At 54.1% G+C, this 222-nt stretch overlaps 1 protein-coding gene across 1 annotated transcript in view; it reads left to right on the top strand.

Moving 5' to 3' along the window:
• prdm11 (PR domain containing 11) overlaps positions 1 to 222 on the top strand; it is an 8,491-nt gene that overhangs the window by 6,438 nt on the left and 1,831 nt on the right. Inside the window, 1 exon segment of the mRNA XM_020615787.1 lies at positions 1 to 217. This exon segment is cut by the window's left edge and continues 22 nt beyond it. Within this exon segment, the coding sequence (XP_020471443.1) occupies positions 1 to 217 (217 nt within the window).

Here is a 222-nt window from a genome sequence, read left to right as displayed (position 1 = left end):
GGGTCCTGCCCAGTTCCACAGCCTGCTGCGATAAAGGTCGAGGCTCTCTGCAGAAGATGTGTAAGAACAATCATTCCCGGCTGACCCTGGAGCAGATGAACGACCTGCTGACTGTGTCAGTTAATGGACCGCCCATTACTAGCTTTGATGGGAAGCGAGCGCTGGACAGCTGGTTTGAGGAGAAGTCTGGCAGCAGTTACTCTCTTTCAGCTGAGGTGCTGA

The sequence above is a fragment of the Monopterus albus genome, unplaced genomic scaffold (assembly GCF_001952655.1).
Source record: "Monopterus albus unplaced genomic scaffold, M_albus_1.0 scaffold170.1, whole genome shotgun sequence".
Classification (NCBI taxonomy): domain Eukaryota; kingdom Metazoa; phylum Chordata; class Actinopteri; order Synbranchiformes; family Synbranchidae; genus Monopterus; species Monopterus albus.
The sequence above is the reverse complement of the archived record's forward strand: the minus strand, read 5'-3'. Positions and strand labels throughout refer to the sequence as shown.